This window comes from Anabrus simplex, chromosome 1, assembly GCF_040414725.1.
Source record: "Anabrus simplex isolate iqAnaSimp1 chromosome 1, ASM4041472v1, whole genome shotgun sequence".
In the NCBI taxonomy this organism is placed as follows: Eukaryota; Metazoa; Arthropoda; class Insecta; order Orthoptera; family Tettigoniidae; genus Anabrus; species Anabrus simplex.
The window spans coordinates 54,800,423-54,825,112 of NC_090265.1; the positions used below are offsets into that span (position 1 = coordinate 54,800,423).

Consider the following 24,690-nt stretch of genomic DNA (forward strand, 5'->3'; position numbering starts at 1 on the left):
CTTCTTCTTCTTGCGTTCCGGCCTTCTAAGGACCGTGTTACAATTTCAATTCTTCCTCCTTAGTTGTTCTTTCCTTTTCTTCCAGTATTCTTTCATTGTTTCACTGTGCTTCTTTTTCCTGTCTTCAGTCCACTTTGTGCCTGTTTTCTTTTCCTTCCTCCCTTGGAATCCTTCCATTTGTAAGACTTTCTTCCTAAAAATCTTTCTTTCCAATAATTCTTCTTCTCATTAATAATAATAATAATAATAATAATAATAATAATAATAATAATAATAATAATAATTTCGTGTGGCTATTTCTAGCCGAGTGCAGCCCTTGTAGGCAGACCCTCCGACGAGGGTGGGCGGCATCTGCCATGTATAGGTAACTGCGTGTTATTGTGGTGGAGGATAGTGTTATGTGTAGTGTGTGTGATGCAGGGATATTGGGGACAGCACAAACACCCAGCCCCCAGGCCATTGGAATTAACCAATGAAGATTAAAATCCCCGACCCGGCTGGGAATCGAACCCGGGACCGTCTGAACCGAAGGTCAGTACACTGACCATTCAGCCAATGAGTCAGACTTCTCATTAATGAACGTAAGTTTTCGTGGCTCATTATATTAACATAAAGAAATAAATTAACTGGATTAAAGCCACTATATGTATATTTATTAATAATAAAGCCAAGCTTTCAGCCAAATTGCATTGGCCTTGATCAGGGCATGTGAAGTTTTGCCTCCGACAGTGAGAAAAGAAATTATCTAAAGGAACATGGAAGTCATCTCTGTACTATCCACGGCCTACCCCACTAACTGGACTCGAGGATCGTGGCACTGTGCTGTGGTGGTTGGGAGGGAATTTACTGATGCACCGCCCTCTGTCGACTGTGGATCTGTCTTCATAAAACCAATTTTGGTGTCAATTCCTAATACCATCATTGTTTACATGGTTGTCTTCATCAGTCACTTGAATAAATGAGCACAGTATGTAAATTACAGTGTGTAGTGGCTTGAATATCATTTCCACTATCACTCTCACATTCAGTTTCCACTAATTCACAACCACTATATCCATTTGAACGATCATCGGCGTAAAATTTTTCTAAAATATATAGTCAGCCAACACTGTATTATGAGAGCGCTCTATCTTATCATTGACTGAACCAGCAGAAAGCCGACGTTTGGAAACAAAATCAAATAAAAAAAGGCCATGAATAAAAGAAAAGTGGCCGATATACATCTAAGATTTATTCTACTCGATGTGCAAGTCCGAAATAGTTCAATATATGGTCAAGAGATGTAACAGGGAGTCCAAAAACGATGTGGTGAATATAAAACCAAGATTTCTCGGGGCTCGTCAACTACCACTGGCGAGTGTACTACGAGATTTCTTGGGGCCTGTCACCCATTTATTAATGGGAAACGAAACGTGTCCTTATGATTGTCATCCATGACCACATAATCTATATATATATAAAACACTAGCTGATGTACCTGTGCTTCACTAGGGGATTTCAGAAAGACTGACCTTGTGGTTCTAACTGAAGTCAACAAAGGTCATTACAAAAAATGTCAGTAGGAAAGTAGCGATAAAATGCAATGTTATCATATAAAATACTTGATTAAATGAAAAAAAACGCAATTTTCTCACTTTCAACAAACACTACTACGGTGCAAGTGATATATATCATTATAGATCCGTATTGAAGATACGTGTATAATATATATATATATATATATATAATTTATATCTGAACTCAACTTGATTGTATGGGCCATATGATAAATAAATAAATAAATAAATAAATACATAAATAAATAAAATAAATTGAAGATACTATACTGTAGGATGCTAACACAACTACGGTGCCAATCTAACAGTCAAAAGTTTCAGAGCTGGAATGACTAGGCCGCAGACAGCCGTGAACACTTCTCTGCCATTATTCTGTTAAAGATGCACACTGCTCATTTCAATCGGTGCCTCAGAGTAGGGATTGAATAGTTCGAATGCTATGATGAACCAATGTGTTGAGTACGAGCCGTATCAGAAAATTTATGAACCAGAGGAATGGCATGCTAAAGAAGAAAGTTATCTAACTCCCCAGCTACTTACCGTCAATATTCAGGCAGGCTGTTGCACTTGGTACGATCGGGCGAGTTGGCCGTGTGGTTAGGGGCGCACAGCTGTGATCTTGCAAGCGGGAGATAGTGGATTCAAACCCTACTGTCGACAGCCATGAAGATGGTATTCCACGGTTTCCCATTTCCACCCAAGGCAAGTGATGGTCCTGTATCTTAATTAAGGCCAAGGCCGCTTTCTTCATACTCCTAGCCCTTTCCTATCCCATCGTCGCCATAAGACCTGTCTGTGTCGGTGTATCATAAAGCAAATTTTAAAAAAATAATCTGTATGCAGCAGTAATCCTATCTATCGTGGATGAGTGGCAACAGAAGACACAAAGCACATCACTACAAACAGTGATCAATGTAATGTTATTGTTGATCAATTTTTTATGAGCTTTCTATATTGTAGGCCTTCACATGTAGTTTTCTTTAGACTCTGTGATATTAGGGCATCGTATAAAATAATGTATAGTGAAGACTGTAGTTCCTTATTCTCAGACTTCACATACTGATTTTCATTAAATACGAGGACAGTTTGAAAAGTTCTCAGAATCACCGCTAGATGTCGGTGCTAGAGCAACGAGGTTCCCGCGCAATAATCACACATCCTTTGTGAGTGAACACGTGGCGCGTCAGTGCTCTAGCTGCAGGAGTGTGGTAGTGACGACTCTCTGTTGTTCACGTGTAGTGATTTGTGACAGTGGCAAAAACTGAGATTCGAGCAGTGATTAAATACTTTGTAAAGAAAGGTATGAAAGCAAAGGAAATTCATGCCGACTTTCAGAACACACTGGGGGACTCTGCTCCTTCATTCTCAACTGTTGCCAAGTGGACCAGCAAGTTTAAATTTGGTCGGGAGAGCTTGGATGATGATCTGCGTAGTGAACGGCCAAAAAGTGTTACGCCCCCAGAATTTATCGCAAAAGTGCATAAATTGGTCCTAGAGGATCATCGACTGAAAGTGCGGGAGATTGCTGAAGCTGTAGGGATGTCTTCTGAACGGATATATTATATTTTAACCGAAGAATTGGGTATGAAAAGTTATCTGCAAGATGGGTGTCGCGGCTCTTGACATTGGATAATAAACGCACCAGATTGGAAATGTCCGAACAAAGTCTGGCCCGTTTTCAGTGCAACCAACAAGATTTTTTGCGCCGGTTTGTAACTACAGATGAAACTTGGGTCCACTACTATACCCCAGAGACAAAACAGCAGTCAGAGCAGTGGAAACGTGCTGATTCACCACCACCAAAGAAAGCAAAGGCAGTGCGTTCGGCCAGAAAGGTCTAGGCCTCGGTTTTCTGGGATGCAAAAGGCATTCTGCTGATAGATTATCTTCCTACTGGCCAAACAATTACGGGGCAATACTATGCAAACCTCCTAGACCAACTACAGGAAAAGATACGCAAAATAAGGCCTGGTTTGGCGAGGAAAAAGGTCATCTTTCTTCAGGACAATGCTCCGCCGCACACAAGTAATATTGCCATGGAGAAACTTCATGAACTGGGGTACGAATTGTTGCCACATCCACCTTATTCACCTGATTTGGCACCATCTGACTTTCATCTATTCCCCAAGCTGAAAATTTTCCTCGGTGGACGGAGATTTTCTACAAGGGAAGAACTGACAGCCGAATTGGAGAGGTATTTTGCAGGCCTGGAGGAATCTCATTTTCGAGATGGGATCAAGGCATTGGAACATCGCTGGACCAAATGCATTAGTCTACAGGGAGACTATGTTGAAAAGTAAAAGCAGTTCCACCGAGGTAAGATACTTAATTCTAGTACATTCCGAAAACTTTCAAAGCACCTACGTACTGTTTACCCATTTTCTCGTGATTCGACGCTGATATGGACTTCGTAACAAAAATCCAAATTCATGAATATCTCTCTGATTATAGCCGGTATGATAAAAATGTATAAAATATAAATAATCAGAAATTTACTGCTATATAACTTTAGTTATGTAGTATTTATCGATACGACCAGTAATAAATATTTGAGAATTACATTTTAGCCCTTCCCCTAAACTACTCTTTCACTCAGTGTGAATAAAATTATTTATTGCCTAGATTATAACATCTTATTCCCCGACTTTGCATACAGATTTTCATTAAGATACGACCACTAATAACATAAATACAGTATTTGAGAATGACATTTTAAGCCTTCACCTAAACTACCATTTCACTCAGCATGAATAAAATCATTTATGGCTAGATTGTAGCGACTTATTCCCTGACTCTGCATACCAGTTTTCATTAAATTCTCTTTAGCCGTTTTCTCATGATGCGTGTACATACAAACATACAGATGGACAGACAGAAATTATGGAAAATTAAAAAGTGCATTTCTTTGTTACTGTGTACACGACTGATACAGAAATGCCATCCTTTTTAAATTCTGAGCAATGTACATACAAATCTCGTGTTTTATATATATAGAAGACTAGCTGATGTACCCATGCTTCGCTACGGGATTTTCAGGAAGACTGTCCTTGTGGTTTTCCTAACTACAGTTAACTTAGGCCATTACAAAAACATCAGGAGGAATGTAGTGATTAAAAGCAATGTTATCATGTAAAACGCTCGCTCAAATGAAAAACTGCACATTTTCTCACTTTTAACGAACAATACTACGATAAATGCTTACAATATAGTGATTATTTTAATCCACCTATTCAATAAAAATTGGTTTTGTGTTGCTAGTTCATAATACTACAACAACGAATTTACAGGGACATGTTTTGCTTTATTTACAAGCATCTTCAGCCTACATAATTGTCTCAAGGTTAAGCTTTGTCATATTTGGATTGTTTTTACAAATTTTTTGGCTTGAGTATAAATCCATGTTTAGTAATGTGTAAAAAACATAGGAATTATGTACACATTAAAAGTATGACAATATGAATTACAATGTTGAATTGAAGTAACCCTTAATTCTAAAATACATTGACGTCCAAAACATAGTAACTACAATTAAAAAATTTGGTTAAAATTGTTTTCACAATTACAACGTTGAATTGTAGTAACCCTTAATTCTAAAATACATTGACGTCCAAAACATAGTAACTACAATTTGAAAATTTGGCTAAAATTGTTCTCACAATGCTGTGGTTGATTGAATCAACTGTAATATGGCTTTAAATTTGAGTCATAAATATAAACTGAAGGTTAAATATAGGAGCCATTTTTTCTAAAATCCATTGATTTCTGGAACACAGTAACTTCCGATATTGAGAATTTGGTTAATAATTGTGATCTCCAATGCAATTATTTAAAACAACTATGATTTGACTCCGTGTGTAATTTGAGTCAAAATGATATTCTAAAAATTAAAATCTTGGAACTGTTGGAGACCAGCTTCTAGAATTTTCGAGGCTTGTTGCAGTTTGGTGATTTGATCAGTGAAAGTATTAGAATAATTAGTTCTTGTCTATTGCAGCTTGAATATCCATTGGTAGCAGATTGTATTAATGTCGTTGTACTTAAAAGGCGGGGGGGGCTTCTATCCAAATCTTGAGTAGCTGTTTGTTTCTTTCGAGGTAATAGAATGAGTGAAGCATCTGGAACAAATGGAAATTAACTTGAATACTGTTATGCGTTGTGCTTGTAATGTGAGTTTGATGTTATATTTTTTCACTTACCCCTTTGACTGCTGCTACAAAGTCTTGTGGTCTTTCTTACGTTACTGTGACTAATGTCTATTGTGGTTCTACTCCTTGTGTTGTACGTGTGGAAGGGGCTGTTGTGAGGGGCAAGTAGGGGGTTGAGGGGGATAGATGTTAGGCGGGGCGTTTGCTATTGGTGTACCATGTGGTGGGGAGTTCTTATCTGTTGTCGAGGTGGGGGTAGGGGACAATCCTGCGGGCGGGGCGTTAAGCTTTGGTGTGTTATGTAGAGGGGGATTCGTTGTCGAAATAGTTTCTGTTGTGAGTATTTTTAGATTAAATATCCTAAAGAATTTGCTTTTATCTGATTTAAAAGTTTGTAACAATGTTGGCAACTGTTCTATTAACGGGCTTTTTATTTTGGCCGTGTTGTTCAAATTTTTTTCTTTATTAAAATATTGATCCAAATAAATATGTTTTCAAACTCTGTCATTAGCTTCCCCTTTTCGATCCTTTTGGTTATTGTAAGGTCTTTATCTATTGTGGTATAATGATGGCCGGTTTCTTTCATATGATTACTCATTGCAGAGTATTTATTATGCTTTAAGGCGTTTAAGTGTTCCATGTACCTGGTTAGGAAGCTGCGGCCAGTTTGGCCAACATATGAAGATTTACACTGTGTGCATGTTAGTCTATATATTCCGGAACTTTGAAATTTGTTATTGTAGGAATTTACTGTGTTATGATTAAAAAATACGTTTTTATTAGTGTCATATGTTTTAAAGGCTATTTGCATATCCTGCTTTTTGAGTGGGTTTGCTATTTGGTGAATCATTGAACTGGTGTAAGTAAAGGTTGCGTATTTTGATTTTTTGGTCTTTTCCAGTGCAAGATTTGTGGCTAATTTGAGCTTTACTTTGTTGATGATTCGATTCACCATCTCTGCTTTATATCCATTAACAAGTGCTAGTTCTTTTATAAAATTTCTTTCGTGAAATTTGCGGTTGATAAGGTTATTTTATGAGCTCTGTAGATCATACTGAAAAAGGTTGCTTGTTTGTGGGATTTCGGGTGGAGTGAATAATTTCTTATTGTTATTGATGTGTGTGTCGGTTTTCTGTATATTTGATAATCGAATTTATAATTTAAGCGTTTTACAGTAACGTCCAGATAATTCAATGAGTTGTCGTTCTCGTCGTCTTTGGTAAATTTTATGTATCTATCAATGCTATTTAAAAATTCTAGGATTTTTTCCACTGTTATTTTTTCGGTTGTCTGTTATTACAAACATATCAACATATCTCAGCTAAAGACAGATTCCTTCTATATTCGGTTTAATTAATTTATGTTCTATGTTGTCCATATAAATATCTGCTAATATTCCTGAGCTGGGGTCACACATGGCTAAACTCAACTGGTGGTAGATTTTATTGTTAAAAGTGAAATAGTTATTATTTAGTACGAATTTAAGTAGTTTAATAAATTCATCTATTTCTAGCTTAAGTTTGTAAGGATTATGTTTGGAAAGGTTTAAGTTAATAATTTCAACAGTCTCTTTAATGGGGATGTTTGAATACATATTGGTAATATCAAAAGAGCTCATCCTGTGGTGGGGTTGTAAGTTGAAGTTTTTTTAATCTTTCACAAAATTCAATAGAATTTTTAATTGAGGAGTTACTCTGAAACTTATAATGCTTTTTGAGGAACTGATGTATAAATTTTGACATTTTATATGTTGGGCTATTTCTGCTATTTATGATTGGTCGAATGGGTGTGTTGTTTTTGTGTAACGTAGGTAGTGCCTTTGCCTTAGGCAATGTTGGATTCATGTTGACCATTTTTTGTTGTTCTTGCTCATCAAATAAACAAGTTGAATTTTTAAGGATTGTTTTTAGCTTCCGTTGAATTTTAGAGACCGGGTCTTTATTTACTATTGTATAAGATTCATTAGAAAAGAATTCTTCAGTTTTATTAATGTAGTCACTTTATTTGCTAGGACTATTGTTTCGCCTTTGTCCGCCTTAGTTACAATAATGTTGTTATCCCTTATTTTTGTCTTTAATTCTTTTATTTGTTTTAGGAGGGCTTGGTCGGGTTTGGGTTTCATTTCTTTTACTAAACTTGGGAGTTTCCTTTTTTTTATTTCATATTTAATGTCATTTTGTATTTCTACCGGCAATTTCCCTATATTTACTTCTGATTCTGCTATTGTGGTGGTTAATTCTTTCATTTTTTGCAGGTTAGGCCAATTGAAATTAAGTATGTTAATTTCATTTTCAGAAAAATTGGTGTCTGATAAATGGTCGCGGGGGTGTTTTTCGTTAAAGGATTCGGGTTTTTTTTCTTTATCTACATATGCTGTTGACTTTTTTTGATCTTCTAGTAGATGTTTTAATTTGTTTTCCAGGGTTTTTTGCTTTCTATCTTTAGACTGGAGTTCCATTCAACAATATACCATTGAAAAACTTTCCAACATCTTAGATAGAAAGCAAAAAACCCTGGAAAACAAATTAAAACATCTAATAGTCGATCAAAAAAGTCAACAGAATATGTAAATAAAGGGGGAAAAAAAGTGAATCCTTTAACGAAAAACACTCCCGCGACAATTTATCAGATACCAATTTTTCTGAAAATGAAATGAACATACTTAATAAAGGAACTGAATTCAATTGGCCTAACCTGCAAAAATGTGTTTCTTCTTTAGCATGCCATTCCTCTGGTTCATACATTGTCTGATACTGCTGGTATATAACACACTGGTTCATCATATAATTTCAGCTATTCAGTCCCTACTCTGACGCGCTGTTTTGAATGAGCAGTGCGCACACTTAGGCCTAAGACAGAGGCTCACTTAGTAGTAGTATGACAGATCTAGAATTACAATTTAGGCCTATTCCAAATTACATCACCACAATTCACTAAGTAACTCAAAATTCAACCATGAAAATGCTGTTTCTTAAGAAAAGCTTTTTCCTGTTCACTTTTATTAAATTCTACATTCATTTTATTCCAAATTAGCATTGAAGAAGGGGTTTCTCCTGTGGCTTGGAGGAAAAGTTTGCCTCCAAATCAGATTTTTCCACCACCAGTGTAGTGAATTGAGATTTTCTGATTCGTTGGGTACTCCTGGGAAACAGATTAATAAAAGCGTATAAATTTTGCCCTGGGACTATCCACTGTTCAACAAACACACACACACACACGCACGCGCGCACGGAAAAAGACAGTGTGGCTGTCTGCGGCTTGGTCATTCCAGCTCTGGAACTTTGGCCTGTTAGATTGGCAGTGTAATACTGTTCGTTAAAAGTGAGAAAATATGTAGTTTTTCATTTGATCGAGTATTTCATATGAAAACATTGCCTTTAATCGCGCCATTCCTACTGACGTCATGTAATGACCTATGTTCATTTCATTTGGGAAAACCACTAAGGCAGTCTTTCTGAGGATGTAAAAAGGCAGGTGGAGAGTGAGTGTCTGTCATCATAATGAAAACTCCCCAACCGGATTATGACTGACGGTAGGCAAACAGGCCTACCATTACAATGAAAATTCCCTAACCCAGTCTTCTTATGAGAAAAGATGTTTGACAACTTCTCCGTTGCGTTTCTAGGGTAATGTTAAGAGCTATGCAATTTAAAACAATCTTGCTCACAACGTGTACACTGCAACCATTTGCAATCTATAGAAAATATGAAATGAATTAACGGTGAGTGAAATAAGTATAAATACCAAGACAATGGGCGCCACCTGTAAAACAATTGCAGGAATATATAACTATGTAGTGCAGTGAGTAACTCCCTCTCCCAAGGCGACGGTCATCAGGCTGACGAAGCTCCAGACTTACTTTATAACCTTACCTATTTACCCCTGAAATTAGATGTAGGTAGCATGCCAGGTTGATCCTCACTCCACTGATAAAAAGATTTACTGCAAGTTTGATACCAGGACTTTACTCCCCAAAATAATAAACAGAAATATAATAAATACCACAATAATCATCACTTAGAGACCCCCTCCTGATTGCCGTCCACAAAGGCAACGTACAAACAACTACGACCAACATTAATCATTACTTCACGAGACCTACTTGTTTGTCATTTACAAAGGCAAATATACACACTACTAACAACAACCAAATCATTACTTGATGAGATATACATTTCTTAACATACCTCCAGGTAAGAGTCCCACTACACTCACTACTGTTCCAGAACAAAAATCGTATTCTGGTAAAGAAAAGTACGACGACTTTCTCTACTTACGGATGCAACCTTCTTTACGAAGATTATCCCTAACCTTATTTACACACTTCGACGTCTTGAGTCCTTCCCGAGTGCCGCACAAGTTAGTGTGGCGCCTCACGTTTATCCAACTGTAACTGGATACTTGGCCGACGATTTCCTTTACTAAGAATTAGCTCTGTGCACAACCACACCTCCACTGTACATTATCTCATACAAGATTTAGTCTAATTATTGTACAGAGTTGGAATTACCAATAAACACTTAGTTGAGTAATTTACATGACGGCCACCAGAAACTCATAGCATCAGCGATATTTAGCATGCTCACTCCATAGGTAAAATATACTTAAGACCAATTGAGCATCGCCTAGGAATATGCGCAAAGTAGCTCCCGCGCGCAGGCCCGAGTGAGAAACACAGAATCAAGAACACAAACACAGCCAGAAACAGAATCAGAGTCCGAATCAGCATTAGAATGACTTGCCGCACACGCGTACATGCTTATATAGGCTTGCTACACGTGGTTATAGCATCCAGAAAAGTTTACTGGTAGCAACGCTCTCACAGGCACATCTTCATGCGTCACTCCGTCAACCCAACCTCGCTTAAAACAAAGCCCTCGTGTTGGCTATCGTGCATCTGATGTGACATCGAATGTCCACTCACGTACATCCACATTGATCCACTCCAATTCTTTAGCCTATACCACCTGCCGTACCCCGTGTTTCGAAGCCACTTTGTTGCAACACATTCAACCGTCCTTCCCGATATAGTTGCAGTTTTCCCGGTTGCACAATCCTACGGCTAGGCCATATTTACAGACTCTTACCCAACCGGAAATTTATACAAAATATGATGATGCACATATGCAATATTCCCTAACTACACATTCTTCTTATAATATTAAGTTTTTACATTCTCAATAAACAAAATTACATGATTTTAACATTACAAACTATATACGAAAATTTCCTAACCTAAAAATTCGAGGATCGTACATATGTACGGTTACAACACTACCTAACCTAGAATTCTGTATACAGTGTAGAATTCCGTAGCGAAGCATGGGTACATCAGGTAGTACATTATATGCATTGAAAGACGGGAAGTTTTAGCCTTCGATTAGCATCAGTGCGGATACCTGGTAATGAAGTTTATCAGGTGCTTCTTATCTGGCTGTCCTGAGTTTGATTTCCGGCCAGATTAGGAATTTTTAACTTGGTCTGAGGTCTGGTTCAAGGTCCACTCTGCCAACATGATTATAACTGAGGAGATATCTAATGGTGAAATAGTGGTCCCGGTCTAGAAGGTCAAGAATAATGGCTGAGAGGATTTGTTGTGCTGACCACATCACCTCGTAATCTGCAGACTTTCTGGCTGAGCGGTGGTTGCCTTGTAGACTAACGCTTATCAAGGCTGTTTTGCCATAGGTTTTTAAAAATCTTAAAAATCCCTTCTCTTGAAAAATTGCATAATGGCTTTGTATAGTATGATCAAATATCTTACTCATTTTGCTTATTAGAATACGACTTTGCCAGGGACAGACAAGAAACTTAAGGTGTTGTTCGTTGGTGGCAAAAGTAGTGACCAACAATCCGTTTTAGGAAGGTTGGTTTTATTAAATAATTTCAATAGCAGCTAGACTTTCCTTAAAGCAATAAAATAAATTAATTAAATAAAGAATAATTCACTTTCGGTTATTTCCTTCTATAGGCTTAGGTTTTATTATTCTTTGATACCCAAGACAGAAAGTTTGTTTCTTGTTGCCAGGTGCATCTCTACCTCTCTTATGTTGTAGTTAGATAAATAATTGCCATGAGAGGACTACTTAAAGCATATGCTTCATGTATATCTAAAGTATCGTATTTACGAATGTACAGGCTGCATCTTACTTTCAAGATGGTAAATTAGTGAAAATATTTTTCTTGATCATTCATGCTACAGTGAAAGCAGAAAAAGTACAGAGAGAGATATCACCATTGCGAATACCTAAGCTCGTACTGTACACAAGATCAGATACCCAACTTTATTGTACTGAACAAATGGGGTAAAGGGCAGCTTAATATTCCTTTCTCCATCAGTATTTGAGTTAACTGGTCACTGTTAATGAAACATGGGGCACACAAGAGTGAGTTATACATTGATTTGTAAATAACAGGCAGTGCGTTATGCGCAAGAATGCCTTTCTGCCATGACTGGAGAATGGTGATGGAGCTCTACGAAATGGGGCCTGTTAGACAATCAAAATCTTGACTACTGTAAATGTGTAAGTGGATTGTGACTGCGTGAAACCTTTTACCAGAAGAAATGGTCTCCAGAAGCTTCAGTTTCACAGCCATTTCCAACGTGATGGACAGGACTGTAGTTCACTTAATCTAAGAGTGAAAACTCAAGCGAAAGTGACCATTTCTTAAAAAGGAAGCAATATTTTTCAATGTCATCTCAGTTATTAACTTTAAAGTTTTTCAGTCTGTCGAACATCTCTGACACCATTACATACCTGTGATAAAACACACTATCAGATCATACTTCTTTTATTTTTTATTTTGAATAATGAAATTTATTAAAGGTTATAAACTGAATTCACACATAAATGTGTGTACATTTTCATTGAATAAAAAAAAAAGTGTGATGTAGTAGAATCTGATCTTTCAAAAACAAAATGTCTTTATTTGTTGTTTAATAGTGTTGTTTGGTTAACAGGTATGTTGTAGTATTGTATGTGTTATAATTAGTGTTTGATAGACTGAAAGAACTTTAAAGTTTATCTAACAGTAAATGTTAAACAAGAGAATATGTTTATTACATATTTAACAAGTGTTCTTTAGGAATACACCTTGTAATGTCATACCTGTTTTATAGTTACATTAACTGCACCCCATTTATCCCCTCCTATTTTAGGTTTAAAAAATCTGCCTATACACTTATAAATATGGTAAATTTGGTAAATTGAGGTATTGTCTCATAGTTGTTGACAAGCTGGTTCAGGGTTGGATTGTACCCCAAGTTTTACTCTCCTGAGTTAATATTTTTTGTAGAATTAAATTCCACCAGGCCTATTGTATTCAGTATAGCTAATCTTAATTTCACTTTTCTCATTATCTGACTCCTTGTTGGCAGGGTAATGAATCATTGACCTCCATTTCTTTCTGTTATTTCTCCACCTTTCCCTGAACACTTTGGGCCCATCTGTGACTCTTTGCTCCACAGTTTCCTTCACTTTCTGTATCCAATCCTTTTGTGGTCTGCCGCTGGGTCTTTTTTGCCCTCCACTTTCCACTCTAACATTGCTTTTGGAGTTTTTGTTTCTTCCATCCTTTTCACATGACAAAACCACTTCATTAGGGATTTTTCTGCTTTGTCCAGTAACTTCTCTGTTCCGAATCTAGCCCTTATCTTCTCATTTCTTACACAATCGTTCCATGTCTTGCTAATGCACTTCTTAGAATCTTTATTTCTATTCCTTGAAGTACAGTGAATGTTTCAATGTATTTGTATTTTTTAAATTTATTTTAATTTTTGTGGCCAATCCATCGGCTCTGTATGTGTATGTTCAGTCTTCAGCCATAAGGCTGGCTGGATCCTCAACAGCTCTACCATCAGCTGTCGTAGATGGCCTAGGCATCACTGAAGAGGCATACTAGGAAAATGAGTGAGGTAGTTTCTCGTTGCTTTCCTCACAGAGCCAGAAGTTGCTAATACATATCAGTCTGCCAAGCCCACTGAAATGCATGCACCAACAGACCCTATGAGCAACATTTTCACACCATTCATAGCAGGGACTGGCTGCAGAAGGAATGGCATTACTAGCATCGCTCATACCTCAGTCACTTTCATATTGTCAAAGCCAAGGATAAGACTGAGACAGATCAATGAAAGTAACAAAATCCTCGGCTCTAATTAGGAAAAATATTGGATTTGGGATATCTCTAAATCCCCATTAGGTCATGACACCTGTGCTTTAATTTATTAATTTAAAAGTTTGTTTGCGTGTGATTTAACGTAGGCTACATGGGATTTTGATATTTGCTGGGAAATGTGAAATATTTTGATGACTGGTTTTTGTTGAAGCATTTGCGGAATTGAATTTTATTATAATGACTGGTAGTTAGCCCGCCTGGTGGCTGTGTTCGCTAAGGCCTGAAGTCTGTATGGTCTGACACCATGGTTAGCCGGTTCGAGTCCCATTGGTCAAAACAAATTTCACCATCAGAATGGTGGCCAGCAGGGTAGGGGAGTTGGTGGGATATAATTTATAATCACTAGATTGCATGCGAAAGGCCTGGATTAAATTCCAAACCTCTCCACAGTGCTCATATGGAGTGAGGGCATGTGATGCTGTTAATGGTGATTTGTCCATCGGATGGGGATGTAAAGCCTTGAGCACACCCCTTGGTGCTATTCGACAGGAGTAGGCTATGTGCCAGCACCAGGTTTCACCCTCTCCCTTTTAACTATCACATATCACGTCATTCATTTCATTCATTAACTCCTCTGATGAACTTGACATCAGGAAGGGCATCCAGTCATAAGAACTCTGCAAAAAATTATCTCACTTCATACCTGACTCCTACCGAGCTCGATAGCTGCAGTCGCTTAAGTGCGGCCAGTATCCAGTATTCGGGAGATAGTAGGTTCGAACCCCACTGTCGGCAGCCCTGAAAATGGTTTTCCGTGGTTTCCCATTTTCACACCAGGCAAATGCTGGGGCTGTACCTTAATTAATGCCACGGCCGCTTCATTCCCACTCCTAGCCCTTCCCTGTCCCATGGTCGCCATAAGACCTATCTGTGTCGGTGCGACGTGAAGCAACTAGCAAAAAAAAAAAAAAAAAAAAAAAAAAAAAAAAAAAAAAAAAAAAAAAACCTGACTCCGTAGAGTAATAGGACAAGACTAGAACAGACAATAATGACTGGTAGGTGTGATATTTTTCAAGTTAAAATCATCATACTGATTAGTAATGAGATATTTTATCTTTAATTTTTCAGGAGACTGGTTCAAGAACTTCAAGTTCCTCAGTATTGAGTCATTACAAGGATTTGACTGATAACCTGAAGCGTCTTAAAGAACCGGCAAAGAAACCTAAATCTGTTGACCCTACCTTAATTCAGGCAACTGAATTACAACTCAACTTTGTGATGGATGGTAAGTATATTTTTCGTGTATTTTCTGTTCGTGTTTCTCAGACTGCATACCACTATTGACATGAGAAAGTATACCTTATGTGATCTGAAATCATTAGTGCAATTTTTGTATAATGTTCCATAAAAATGCGAAATGATATGTACCGGGCGAGTTGGCCGTGCGCGTAGAGGCGCGCGGCTGTGAGCTTGCATCCGGGAGATAGTAGGTTCGAATCCCACTATCGGCAGCCCTGAAGATGGTTTTCCGTGGTTTCCCATTTTCACACCAGGCAAATGCTGGGGCTGTACTTTAATTAAGGCCACGGCCGCTTCCTTCCAACTCCTAGGCCTTTCCCATCCCATCGTCGCCATAAGACCTATCTGTGTCGGTGCGACGTAAAGCTCCTAGCAAAAAAAAAAAAGAAATGATATGTTGTCTTCAAAGTCTTGTAATTGAAGTTTTGATACTGAGCTGAATGTTTCAAATTGTGTGGAAATTTTGAAGTTTACCTTTTACATTAAACATGTTTATTTTTTGATTTAGTTAAAACTTATTTTTTTTTAAGGTGTTCATCATCATTCATCTTCATAATCAACTCCTGCTAGGTAAGGATGTTGATGGCAGCTTTCCTTCTTCCTCTATCCAATCACCATTGCTGCTCCTTAACTTTGTTCCAATACATGTTCCTTCTTATTATGCTGTTCTTGATTAAGTCCAGCCATCTTACCCTGGGTTTACCTCTTGTTCTCCTGCTTCACTCTTAGCCTCCGTCTTTTGTTTCGGTGTTTTCCCTCTTCCATCCTAATATGGCAGGTTATCAAGGTTTTTAAAACTAAAATTACTACACAGAGAGGTAGCATGTTGTACTATTCACAAAATGTACTGGACTACTATTTACAATTAATCACAAGTTTTCCACTCGACACAGCTTTTCTTTACTTTTATGGATTACTGTGTGGAATATTGGCCTTCACCACTTTTAGAAGATTAGCCACCATATAATACTATGGTCCAGATTTGACAGTAGTATTAGGATCAACATCTAAATAAGGAATTATTAGAATTTGAGAATATACATTGGAAGCCTAGCAGTACTGTGCTATTCCATTCATAATTTAAATGACACAAGTCAATGACTGATTTTAACTAACCATGTATTTTAGCAACTGAATTTTTATAAGAAAGAATGAGTAGCCTACGTGGTGGCCTCCACAGTATGCACTAGCCATGCGTCTTGGTGGGTGTGCTATTTACCAATTGATGAGCCCTATTTAGCACACTAGGGCAAAACGCTGGCAACCAGGAATGAGTTAGCTCGAAAATTTATAATGTCCAATAATGGACCATTTATATTGGTATTATAAATTTACTTATTCGGGACAAATATTTCTGGTTTTCTATGGGAATAAACATCTATATCATCTGATGGCCAGGCAGGCATCAATTTTTGGTAATGAGACAGTCTCTTACAGTGCATTGTCACTGCCGGTGGCTCCAAGTAGGCTAAACGGTGGCCTCCATGGTATGCAATAGCCATGCGTCTTGGTTGGTGTGTTATTTACCAACTGATGAACCCAACTTAGCACACTGTGGCAAAACGCTGGCAACCAGGAATGAGTTAGCTGGAAAATTTATTATGTCCAGTAACGGACCATTTATATTAGTATTATCATGTCCGTCTGCGGACTGAAAATATGCTAAATTAAAACTTGTCCAGAATTACTGAACACTAGCTATAAACTTGCATATGTACATATTATTAATTACTTACCTTGAATATTGGATGTACTCCACTGCAGAGGTGCACAGGATATTATTGAATTTCTTTTTGCTCCAGCACGTTAGAGCATAAAAGGCATAAGAGTCATTCCACAAAGAAGTTATTACGCCAATCAAAGCCCTTATATCAGATAGTATTGGAGATAACCAGTCGTTGATTCTACATCTAGTTGGTGTTGCTTGTTGTTTTCCTTTGTTTCCCTGAATAACTGTTTCCTAGTGAATTATGTCAAAATTTCAGTATCAAAAGGTAGTGAAAAGTACTCTTTAGGCTCAGTTGCAATTTCAGAATATGAATGTAAAACTGGTCCTTGATTAATCTATATATATAAAATAAGAGTTTTGTCTGCACATTGCTCAGAATTTGAAAAGAATGGTATTTCTGTATCAATCATGTCCACAGTAACAAGAAAATGCAGTTTTTACTTTTCCGTAATGTCTGTCTGTCTGTCTGTCTGTCTGTCTGTCTGTCTGTCTGTCTGTCTGTCTGTCTGTCTGTCTGTCTGTCTGTCTGTCTGTCTGTCTGTCTGTCTGTCTGTCTGTCTGTCTGTCTGTCTGTCTGTCTGTCTGTCTGTCTGTCTGTCTGCCTGTATGTATGTATGTTCACGCATCACGAGGAAACGGCTGAAGAGAATTTAATAAAAATTGGTATGTAAAGTCGGGGGGCGAGCCGCTACAATCCAGGCTATAAACAATTTTATTCACGCTGAGTGAAATGGTAGTTTCGGGGAAGGCCTAAAATTCCATTCTCAAATATTTATATTATTAGTGGTCATATCGATGAATACTACATAACTAAAGTTAAATAGAATTAAATTTATGATCTTTTACATCTTAAGCATTTTTACCGTACCGGCTATGTTAACACAGATATTCATGAATTTGGATTTTTGTTGCTAAGTCCATATCAACGCCGAGCCCCGACAAAATGGGTAAACAGAATTTAATGAAAATCGGTGCATAGAGTCGGGGAATAAGAAACTACAGTTTAAGCTATAAATAATGTTATTCACCCTGGGTGAAATGGTAGTTTAGGGGAAGGCACCTGAAATTTAATTTTTAAATACCTATGTTCTTCGTCCTGTGGAAAAGTACTACATAACAAAAGTTATAGAGAATACAATTTCTGATCATTTAGGCTTTATTCAGTTTTGCGGTACCGACTATGATAAGAGTGGTATTTCAGAACCGGAAGACAATTAATAATGTGAAGGCCTACAATATCGAAAGCGCGTAACATTGATCAACAATAACATTACACTGGCCGTTGTTTGTTGTAATGTTCTTTGCCTCTTATGCTGACATTCAACTCCGATAGATGGGATTACTGTTGCGTTCCAAGTATAACAGCCTAACTGAATATTGGCGGAAAATAGCTGAGGAGTTAGATAACTTTCTTCTTTAGCATGCTATTCCTCTGGTTCATACATTTTCTGATACTGCTGGTACGTAACATGGTTCATCATACTATTCCAGCTATTCGATACCTACTCTGACGCGCTGTTATGAATGAGCAGTGTGCACACTTAAGTCAGAGGCTCAGTTAGTAGTAGGAGTAGTAATATGAACTGGTCTAGAATTACAATTTAGGCCTGTTCCAAATTAAAGTACCACAATTCACTAAATAACTCAAAATTCAACTCTGAAATGAGCCATTTCTTAAGAAAAGCTTCTTCTTCTTCACTTTTATTAAATCTACATTAATTTTATTCCAAATTAGCAGCGAAGATGTTGTTCCTTCTCTGGCTTGGAGGAAAAAATGCCTCCACATCAGATAGTTCTTTCGCCCGCCAGTGTAGTGTATTGAGATTTTCCGACTCATCGGGTACTCCCAGGAAACAGATAAGTAAACGGGCATAGTTTTTGCCCCGGGACTATCCACTATTCGAATCCCTCCGCCGAAAAAAAGACGAAGATTGTTCATGGATCACAGATGTCTGTGTTTTGGTCATTCCAGCTCTGTAGCTTTGGACTTTCAGTTCGGCAGCATAGCACTGTTCGTTAAAAGTGACAAAATGTGTGGTTTTTCATTTGATCGAGTATTTCATATGAAAGCATTGCTTTGAATCGCGCCATTCCCACTGACGTCATTGTAATGACCCCATGTTCATTTCAGTTGGGAAAACCACTAAGAGAGTCTTTCTGAGAAGCTATAAAGGCAGGCGGAGAGTGAGTGTCTGCCATTATAATGAAAACTCCCCAACCTGATTGTGACTGACGGTAGGCAAGCTGGCGTACCATTACAATGAAAATCCCCTAACCCAGTCTTCATACGAGAAAAGACGTTGGTGACTTCCCCGTCATGTTTCTAGGGCAACGTTAAGAGCTATGCAACTTAGTACAATCTTGCTCACAACGTTTAGACTACCTAACCTAGAATTCTGTATACAATTTAGAATTCTGTAGCGAAGCACGGGTACATCAGCTAGTATTATATATGAATGGTACTTGAAGGTCCTGGATCTAAGTTACACATGTCAGATTAAGATACATCACTTCTGAAAATGTAATATTCATTGACAGCTGTAGGTGTGTCACAGGGATGCTGCCATATTTAAATAGCCATTTCAAATAAACTTTTATAGCAGGAACATACACACATATGTGTGGATTTAGGAGACTCCCACCATTGAAAGAAGTGAAAAACAATGTGAATTTTTGATGACTTCTTAACGAAAATCTTCCCAGTGCAAAAGAAAATCTTTTGGTTGATGTCATGAGCTATCGAACTCATCGGTAGGAAGAAATTGATGGCAATGAAATTATGCTTGAGGAAGTGGAAAGGATTGCAGATAACCTATCCCATTGTTATAAAGCAGCAGGAATAGGAAATCAGACCTTAAATGGTGAAATATAAAGGGAAGGCAGGGATGAAATGGCTTTATAGAGTAGTAAGATTAGCACTGAATGGTAGTAAGGTACGTTCTGATTGGATGAAAGCAGTGATATTAAACCTGTTTATAAGCAAGGGAACAGGAAGAATTGCAAGAACTAAAGAGGTATTTCATTGATCAGTATACCAGGCAAGATGTTCACTGCATTTTGGAAGGGAGGGTGTGATCAGTGGGTTTCAGACTTCAAAGCAGCTGCCAGGATCAGATTTTCACTATGCACCTTGAATTATACGAGAGGAATAGACAGTTTATAGTTCTTCCTCCGGGTTGAACCGTGTTATTGTTTTCTGTACATTCTGTACAGTGTGCCAGCATTTCGAATACGTTGCATATTCTTTGTCAAGGTGACTGAAATACCCTTACTCGATCCGTGGTAATCAATCTCCCAGGCAGCTACGTCGGCAAACTGTGCTGAATGTACTGAAAACAAAAATACGGTTCAACCTGGAGGAACAACTAAATAACTCGCACATACCAGGGAAGCTTCACATCTAAGAATAGACAGTTATGGTTGTTCTTTATATCTAGAGAAGGCATATGACAGAGTACCAGAGGAAGAGATGTTAGCTGTACTGGTGGATTAAGGGTAGAATATTAAAACCATTCTGAGACATCTATGTTGACAGTTGTTCTGCAGTGAGAATTGATAGTAGAATGAGTTCTTGGTTCAAGGTACTTACAGGGGTTTTGAGAAATTTTTACCTTAGTTATTCATGGTTTACACGTATCATTTACTGAGAGATATAAACTGGCAGGTGCAACCATACTTCGGTTTTGAGTTGCAGATATTATGCAATTTGGGATAGGGTGACAATTATTACTTATGAACAACAAAGTTTCCACAATTTTACGATGATGATAAAACCGTAGATTAAGAAATATAGTTAACTACATCAATTTCAGAGAGGTACCATCGCAAGAAGACTGGCATATGTAGTTATTCATGTTGATGTCAGTTACAAAGTGCTGAAACAAACATAAATATATCATTAGTATGTGTGCAGCAGATACAAATGTATTAGTACAAGGTCTTGGCTTAAAGATACCTAGAGGTTGGTTCCATGGATAGGATGGTCATGAGAATTCATAACCTGGGTGTGGAAGTAGATTAATTATATTTGAAGTCAACAAGTTGTTCCCTGGCAAGAAAAAGGTGGGGAGAATAATGTATACTCCGAAATTTACAATTACAGAAGTTTCTAAAAGCATGCGTTAAGACAGTTATTCAAGTATGATAGGACTAGCAATTTTACAACTTTTAAGATTTGGTCACTTGGTGATTTCGGTTTCTGAAATGGCTTAAAGGCTCCAACTCAAAATACACAAGCCATTTCAAATGGTGATACAAGGCTCTGAGCCTTCGGAGCTGAGGCCAGGTCCCAAATTAGTGCATTTTTACAGAGAATCTATCATTATTGCTGATCTAGAGCCTAACAATAGGACTTGCATTCTAAGAAACTGCCAAGTAGGCAGTCATTATTTGCTTCAAATGAGATACTAATATTAACACAATCCAAATAGAATATGCCAATACACTTGGAAATAAGATTTAATTATCATAAATAAATTGAGAGCGAAAGCCCATCTATTCAAGCTTCGTTAATTTCCAGAAGTGCGAAACACTAAAAGAGTTAACTTCTTCTTCTCCTTCTTCTTGGAGTAATTCAGTCTGACTGGTTTGCTCCTGCATTGAATCTTCTCCCAAGTGCAGTACGTGTTGCGTCTGCATAGCTTCTACATCCTGAGTTTACTAGAAATATCTTTCTCGGTCTTCCACAAAGGTGTCTTCCAAAATTTCCATCAACACATTCCTATGTCGAAGCCTATGTTCCATCCAAGAAAGTTCTCTCTTCCTAATCTAACTTAACAGCTGTTTCTTTTCTTGGGCAATGTTCAATACCTCATTGTTGGTCTTCTTCTCACTCAGCTCACCTGTTGCAGCCGATGCCATCACCATATCTCAGGCTTCTAACCTCTTAATATCACTGTTTGTTAACATCCAGATCTCAGCACAATACGGCGCAAGAGACCAAACATAAGATTTCATTATTCCTTTATGTAAGATGAATGACATTGTTTTCTGACAGAGAAGGGACTGTTCATCTCTGAGGGCTGGTTTACACGGGTAGAGTAGCGAGGCGAGTAGAGTGGATAGTAGAGCTACTAGCATCGTGTAAACGACTGGGATAGTAGCAAGTAGAGTAGAGTAGCTAGTACACAGTAGAGTAGAGTGGGTTTCCACTGGGGTAAAGTAACTCTACCACTATCCTATCTCCTCCACCGGAACCAAGCTCCGAGGGCTGGCGGAAAAGGCCGAGGACGCTCGATTTTTCAATTGGCGTGTTATTCGCCTATTCCATGTGCGTACTGACGGTATTCCGCTGAGTAAACTGAGCATTTTTGTGCGTTTATTTGGTGGCAAAATCAAGTGTACGGAAGAAGAAACATGTAAATTTGTATAACTGACAGTGAAAAAAGAATGTTTATGGAACATAAACAGCATTATTTACAGAAACTAAAATATGAGACGGGCGGCAGAAGAGGACTTGATTACGAAAATGGGTAAAGAGGGTTTTGGTTTTATGGAACTTAAACAGAATTTTTTTTTTAAATACGATGTACCTACAACCAAGAACTGACAAATTCGTAAATCCAAGAAGTCTGGAGGTGGTGCCGCCGTCATCTACACTCCCTGTCTTAAGTGGTTTAGTAAAGTATAATTTGCAAGGTAATACTGAAAGCCGTCCGCCTCTGTGGTATGGTTAGTGTGATTAGCTGCCACCCCCGGAGGCCCGGGTTTGATTCCCGACTCTGCCACGAAATTTGAAAAGTAGTACGAGGGTTGGAATAGGGTCCACTCAGCCTCAGGAGGTCAAATCAGTAGAGGTGGGTTCGATTCCCACCTCAGCCATCCTGGAAGTGGTTTTCCGTGGTTTCCCCGCTTCTCCTCCAGGCAAATGCTGAGATGGTACCTAACTTAAGGCCACGGCCTCTTCCTTCCTTCTTCCTTGTCTATCCCTTCCAATCTTCCCATCCCCCACCACGACCCCTGTTCAGCATAGCAGGTGACACCGCCTGGGCGAGGTACTGGTCATCCTCACCAGTTGTATCCCCTGATCCAATGTCTCATGCTCCAGGACACTGCCCTTGAGGCAGTAGAGGTGGGTCCCTCGCTGAGTCCGAGGGAAAAATTAACCCTGGAGGATGAGCAGATTAATAAAGAAAGAAGAATATTAAAAGCCATAACGCAACATTATAGCTCAGTGATATTAAGGGGAGGTGCACCTTTGGAGGTCAAACAAATGCAGGTGTATTGTCCTATAATGGAGAACAGACTTCCCTCATTTCTATGGAAGAAGGATTTAAAAAATACCTAAACCTATAATAGTTTCGAAGATGCAACAACAAATATAAACAAGTGACAGCTGGATTGTCCCTTTAGATGAAGGTTTCTCAAGTTTGTGTTACACAGCGTGTTCATCATGTGTCTCGACATGTTTAAGTTAGACAATGATGCAGGACTGTGTACTTTAATCATATTAATAACGTACATAGGGATTGTCTACCTCATATCACTTGACAATGCCATTAATTTTAAGCAATAACAGCAATGTCAATCAATCAATCAATACTGATCTGCATTTAGGGCAGTCGCCCAGGTGGCAGATTCCCTATCTGTTGCTTTCCTAGCCTTTTCCTAAATGGTTTCAAAGAAATTGGAAATTTATTGAACATCCCCCTTGGTAAGTTATTCCAATCCCTAATTCCCCTTCCTATAAATGAATATTTGCCCCAGTTTGTCCTCTTGAATTCCAACTTTATCTTCATATTGTGATCTTTCCTACTTTTATAAACGCCATTCAAACTTATTCGTTTACTAATGTCATTCCACGCCATCTCTCCGCTGACAGCTCGGAACATACCACTTACATAAAATCAGCTTCATGGTCCATATCGCACTTCAATAGATTCACAATTAAGTATTTATTTATTTTCCACCTAGTCGATACAATGATTGCTTAAGGCAATTTTTAATGGTCAAAAGTGGTACATGTTTCGTATATTATCAACATCTTCAGCCACATAACACTGTTTAGATGAAAAATATATAAAATTGACAAAGTAATGCTTTAGAGGAAGTGTCCTTATGTTAATTTTAAGGACACTTCCTCTAAAGCATTACTTTGTCAATTTTATATATTTTTCATCTAAACAGTGTTAAGTGGCTGAAGATGTTGATAATATACGAAACATGTACCACTTTTGACCATGAAAAATTGCCTTAAGCAATCATTGTATCGACTAGGTGGAAAATAAATAAATACTTAATTGTGAACATACCACTTAGTCGAGCAGCTCTTCTTCCTTCTCTCAATTCTTCCCAACCCAATCATTGCAACATTTTTGTAACGCTACTCTTTTGTCGGAAATCACCCAGAACAAATCGAGCTGCTTTTCTTTGGATTTTTTCCAGTTCATGAATCAGGTAATCCTGGTGAGGGTCCCATACACTGGAACCATACTCTAGTTGGGGTCTTACCAGAGACTTATATGCACTCTCTTTTACATCCTTACTACAACCCCTAAACACCCTCATAACCATGTGCAGAGATCTGTACCCTTTATTTACAATCCCATTTATGTGATTACCCCAATGAAGATCTTTCCTTATATTAACACCTAGATACTTACAATGATCCCCAAAAGGAACTTTCACCCCATCAACACAGTAATTAAAACTGAGAGGACTTTTCCTATTTGTGAAACTCACAACCTGACTTTTAACCCCGTTTATCAACATACCATTGCCTGCTGTCCATCTCACAACATTTTCGAGGTCACGTTGCAGTTGCTCACAATCTTGTAACTTATTTATCACTCTATAGAGAATAACATCATCCACAAAAAGCCTTGCCTCCGATTCCACTCCTTTA

The 24,690-nt window shown here is 38.0% G+C and overlaps 1 protein-coding gene across 1 annotated transcript in view; it reads left to right on the forward strand.

Moving 5' to 3' along the window:
- The window catches only part of LOC136884060 (intermembrane lipid transfer protein Vps13), an 816,621-nt gene that overhangs the window by 174,760 nt on the left and 617,171 nt on the right, over positions 1-24,690 (forward strand). The window contains exon 16 of the mRNA XM_067156088.2: positions 14,948-15,104. Coding sequence (XP_067012189.2) covers positions 14,948-15,104 — 157 coding nt within the window. The remainder of the gene's footprint in view (positions 1-14,947; positions 15,105-24,690) is intronic.